At 37.6% G+C, this 5,861-nt stretch overlaps 1 protein-coding gene across 1 annotated transcript; it reads right to left on the reverse strand.

Moving 5' to 3' along the window:
- On the reverse strand, positions 1-2,744 carry LOC306894600 (uncharacterized protein). Its single transcript, XM_079457281.1, has 2 exons — positions 2,617-2,744; positions 1-1,619 (listed from the first exon to the last, which is right to left on the reverse strand). The coding sequence occupies exon 2, from the start codon at positions 1,615-1,617 to the stop codon at positions 418-420; it is 1,200 nt and encodes a 399-aa protein (XP_079313407.1). The 5' UTR covers positions 1,618-1,619; positions 2,617-2,744; the 3' UTR covers positions 1-417.
- Between the last annotated feature and the right edge of the window lie 3,117 nt (positions 2,745-5,861).

Raw genomic sequence — 5,861 nt, forward strand, 5'->3', positions numbered from 1 at the left:
TTAGACAGGTTTATTTTTAACGTTGCATCGTCAATATCCATGTTACTTTATTAATAAAATATTATATAACATCATTTTATAGGAACACAGTCATTCAGTGCAGTGCAGAGCATTGCATTGGATAAAAGTGTTTGCCATAAAAGATGAACACCTCCCAAGAAAAACTTGAATCTAAGCGTTTATGGTTTAAACAACTAGAACTTAAATACATTACAAAACAAGTTTTAAAGCTTGAACTGATGCATTTCTTTCTTTCAGTCTCCTGTAAAACATGTATGATGATACAGTACAGATTAAAGACCAACACAACTAGAACAGTAAGTGTTATCTTGTGTTTTTTCAACTGTGAAATGTTTCTCTCCGCTCTGAGTTCTCGTATGCTTCTTGAGGTTACTCATAAATCTTTCCACACTGAAGTCACGCAAAAGACACTGATGACCCGCGAAAGGTTTCTCTCCAGTGAATTCTCATGTGTGTCTTAAGGCTACTTGTATCTGTAAAACTCTTTCCACACTGTAGACATACATGAGGTTTCTCTCCAGTGTGAATTCTCATGTGTGTCTTAAGTCTACCCAAGACTGCAAATGTCTTTCCACACTGTAGACATGCGTGAGGTTTCTCTCCGGTGTGAATTCTCATGTGTGTCTTAAGGCTACTCGTATCTGTAAAAGTCTTTCCACACTGTAGACATACATGAGGTTTCTCTCCAGTGTGAATTCTCATGTGAATCTTTAGGTTTCCTGTTTGTGTAAAACTCTTTCCACACTGTAGACATACATGAGGTTTCTCTCCAGTGTGAATTCTCATGTGTGTCTTAAGGTTACCCAAGACTGCAAATGTCTTTCCACACTGTAGACATACATGAGGTTTCTCTCCAGTGTGAATTCTCATATGTGACTTTAGGTGACCTGTCTTTGTAAAAGTCTTTCCACACTGTAGACATGCGTGAGGTTTCTCTCCAGTGTGAATTCTCATGTGTGTCTTAAGGTTACTTGTAACTGTAAAAGTCTTTCCACACTGTAGACATGCGTGAGGTTTCTCTCCAGTGTGAACTCTCATGTGAATCTTTAGGTGACCTGTTTGTGTAAAAGTCTTTCCACACTGTAGACATGCATGAGGTTTCTCTCCAGTGTGAATTCTCATGTGTGTCTTAAGGTAACTCGTATCTGTAAAACTCTTTCCACACAGTAGACATACATGAGGTTTCTCTCCGGTGTGAATTCTCATGTGTGACTTAAGGTAACTTGTATCTGTAAAAGTCTTTCCACACTGTAGACATACATGAGGTTTCTCTCCGGTGTGAATTCTCATGTGTGTCTTAAGGCTTCCTGTTTGTGTAAAAGTCTTTCCACACTGTAGACATGCATGAGGTTTCTCTCCGGTGTGAATTCTCATGTGTGTCTTAAGGCTACTCGTAGCTGTAAAACTCTTTCCACACTGTAGACATGCGTGAGGTTTCTCTCCAGTGTGAATTCTCATGTGTGTCTCAAGGTTTCCTGTTTGTGTAAAAGTCTTTCCAGCTTCTTCAAGTGAACCTTTCTGCAACGTTTGTGCACGTTGATGTTTCTGATCAGCATCTTTTACTTCATCTTGACTGTCCTTATTCTCTTCCATCATATCTGAAGTGAACAAAACTATTTGTTAAACACAGTTTTACAATTGTACAAAACAACAGCAGAAGACGAGATCTTAGTTTCATTTTCAGGGAACACAGTCATTCAGTGCACTGAGTATTGCTTTGGATAAAAGTGTTTGCCATATAAGACGACCACATCCTAAGAGAATATTTTTACTTTACTCTGTTTAAATTACAACATAAAATGAGCTTAGACTGTACATTAATGAAATTTGTATTTGATTGACAAAATGTATTCATTGTGCAATCCAAAGAGCAAAGGTATGTTTATTATAATATTTTTTTTTTACCGAATTATGTATTTTATAAATTAAAATCATTACTGCCATGATATCTCAGTGGTTTGGATTGAATGAATCAAGTATAAATCAAGAATCAATGCAAAACATTTTCAGGTACAAGATAAAGTCATCAGATGTGAAATAACACTACATAGTCTTCACTGTATAAATTGAATATAGATCAATCCTTATTAGAGTCACACCAGTCGAGAGCATTGAGTGACGATTTTCTTTGTCTTTTCTTGTTTTATTAACAATAATAACAGACTGTGATTTATAAAGCTGCTGTCACTTTAAGTTCAGTACAGCAGAAACGATGCCCCCTAAAATATAGTCGAGTAAAAGAAAGAATGACAACTAAAAACCAACAGACTGTGTTTCATGTAGTCGAGTAAAAGAACAAATGCATGTTTTCTTTTCAATAAGACGATAAAAAACTAACAGACTGATGAAAATGTGAAACAAAGGGTCAAAATGCTGTGCTCTACAAACTCAAAGCAGAACGATGGTCACCTTATAGCCAAACATGTGATTCTATTGAACCTTTACCAGATCACAACCAGATCAAGTTATGATCACTTTATGCAGTTTAGTGATTCCCTTTCAGTTCTAATCTTCTGCATTTGTGGTTTATCAAATAAATTAAAGCTTAATAATTCCTCCACTGTCAGAAATAAAGATTTAAAAACAGAAACCAACCTCTGTGTTCTTTAGTCCTCTGAGTTTCTGTTGTGTGTAGTTCTGGATCACTCGTGTTCTCAAGCTTCTCTTCCACAAACTCCAACAACTGTGTGAAGATTTCAGTTCTTACACCTGAAGTGATTCTTCTGCTTGTTGCTTTCTGGTATTTATTGGTGGTTTGATGTAGGAGGAGCTTTACTGAAGGTGTCAATCACTGTTGGTGTGAACTGGAGGTGTTAGAGAGACATTGTCAATAACTCAACTCAGCTTCACTTATATAACATCACTAAAAACAACAATTGTTGACCAAGATGCTGTTCACTATATCAAATACCAACATTTATCTCCACGTGTGACATAAATGACAAAAACATCTCGGCCACATCACAAATCAACTACAGAAACCCAAGCAAAGTGAGAGCAGTTGTCATAAAAACATCTAACAATGTTCAATTTCTTTGGTCTTATTCATGATGGATAAATATTCAACTGCTTATTATTTACAGTGTTTCTAACTTTAACTCTCATTATATTAGCGCTGTGTATTGGCAAAGGCCTTGTGATACGATACATATCACCATAGATAAATCACAATGCAATAGATTTTTACTAATAAAATGTAATACAAATAAAAAGTCTCCCTCTTGAGACATTGGCCATATGTACTGTAGCATATATGACGATGAAAAACAATTAAAAATATCACAGATAGTAGTGGTTGGATTATCGATACACTATCGATATATTTCGGAACAACCGACAGAAATTGGCTGCAAATCGAAATTCAGAATAAAAAAACGATTAAATTGAAAATAATGAGAGTTAAATCATTCAATAACTTCTAAAGGACTTTGATTTGACCGGTTACAACAAGACCCTCAGGTTATAAAACTGTCTGGTGTTTAAAAACACAAAGTTTTGAGCTTTTAAAGTTTTTAGTTTGTAATAATGACACTTTTCCGCATGTTCACAAGACCGTCAAGAATCCTTGAAATGAAACTTAACGAGAGAATCCGCCGGTCGTTCATTCTCTCTGAACGGATTTGAAACGATACAGCGGCGTCTTATAATAAATTCGTTCCCTGAACTTCTCCGCGATTAGTTGAGTTTTAAACGTCTGAAATGTCACATTGTTCGTCAACAGACTCATTGAAAGCGGTCACAGCAAACAGCGCATACAGGCGCGCAGACAGCACTATAGTGACGGGGAGACAAGACCCCTCAGACTCATAGTGACCCGATCTGCCCCTCACTGTCCCAACGAAAGACGACAAACATCAAACATCTGTAAAACTGAGGATTCATGAGGATGTCCGCTATGTACATTAGCCTGAGTAGTGACGGACAGGCCCGCAGCTGCTTCAGTATTTTCCCGTCACTGCTTCACAATCGTGTCGGTCATCGACGTTCAGTCTCTGTGTGCTGCTGCCGCTGCGACTCCTGGCTCCGCCCCCGGGGTCCTACGAGGAGCTGTTAGCTGCCTCAATTGTGCCTGTAGTAGCGGTAACCATAGTGATCAAATACCGTCGTCTATGACTGAACTGGTGATATTTGTCGACTGATGATATTACAATAACTTTTCTTGAGACTCGAGTACATCTGTGAGCGTATAAACATTAAAGTAAACGTCACATCCGTTTGTGGAGGTCTTGTGCAGAGAGAGAGAGCATCTGCAATGTGACATGTGAATTTGAACATGATTCATCTTAAAGCATTTTAAAAACACTGCACAGATATGAACAACTTTAAATATTAATTTTCAACAAATTATTTACTTAAACGTTTACAACATTGATTTTCACATGAGCTCTCAAACAGCACACAAGTCTTGTTGATGTGATGCAGAAATAAACTTGTTTCAGCACCGATCAGAGTTAAAACACTGGTGAGATCTGAGACAAGCTTCTCATCTGAAACTTTTTCCACACTGATGCCATGTGGACGCTTTCTCTCCGGTGTGAGTTTCTATGTGTAATTCAAGAGTGTTTTACACAAAGTCTTGCCATCATATCCGTGATATGAGTAAAATCACAGGCTTCACTTATCCTGAGGGAATGCGCCACATGAAATACAGATGTGGGGAGGTCATTTCTAAATGCCACAAGGTCCCCAGATAACAATCCTGTGTGAATAGAGCTCTAGTCATCGTCTGTGAGTTTTGAGATATTTATCAAGTGAACTTTTTATCTGGTTTTAGTGCAAGTTGTTTGTACTACTGTCATGTTTTTTGGAAATGGCTTGTAATGTGAAGTGTTTTTGTTCCACTTGAAATAAAATTCAATATCCTAATGTTACATTTAAATAGTTTTGAACAACATGAGGGCGACTATAATATTTTTTACAAAAGTTTTGTGTTGAAACACCTCGGCTGTCTGCTCTCTGTGTGTTGACCCAGTCTTCGAGCTCATCTTCTAGTTCGGGGCCATCTGCTGTTCTTCGCTCTGAAAGCTTTAGTTGTCTTTTTGCAGTCAATTCCTCACGCTGCTGTTTCCAACGTCTCATCGATTCATTAAGACCAAGCTCCCGTGCACCATCTCTATTTCCTTTCCAACAGCCAGATCAATCGCAGTGAAAGCTGCATCATTTGCATTTCTCCGTGTGTGAAGACTATGTAGTGTTATTTCACATCTGATGACTTTATTTTGTACCTGTTTTGCAATGATCCTTGATTCATTCAATCCAAACCACTGAGATATCATGGCAGTAATGCTTTTAATTATAAAACACATTGTAGTTTATTTCTGGAAACTATGAATTGAACCACAGTAAAATATGTATACACTGTAAAAAATTCTGCCGTAATTTGACGGTAAAATACTGGCAGCAGGGTTTCCAGCTGCGGACCGTTATTTTACGGTTTCACTCATTTACGGCTTTCTGTAAATTAACGGTAAAATCCTGGCAGCAGGGTTTCCAGCTGCGAACCGTAATTTTACGGTTTCACTCATTTACGGCTTTCTGTAAATTAACGGTAAAATCCTGGCAGCAGGGTTTCCAGCTGCGAACCGTAATTTTACGGTTTCACTCATTTACGGCTTTCTGTAAATTAACGGTAAAGTACTGGCAATATGGTTTCCAGCTGCGTACCATCATTTTACAGTTTTATTAAATAGCATATTTTCAGTAAAATACTAGCAGCAGAGTTTCTGAATGAGTGCTTTTTATTTAAATAAATTAAACAACAGACTGGCAAAGATGAGAAGAGGAACCATAAAATTACCAAACAGATATGTTGTGCATAAAGAACCCAGTCTATAGACATA

This window comes from Barbatula barbatula, assembly GCF_947034865.1.
Source record: "Barbatula barbatula genome assembly, chromosome: 5".
Lineage (NCBI taxonomy): Eukaryota > Metazoa > Chordata > Actinopteri > Cypriniformes > Nemacheilidae > Barbatula > Barbatula barbatula.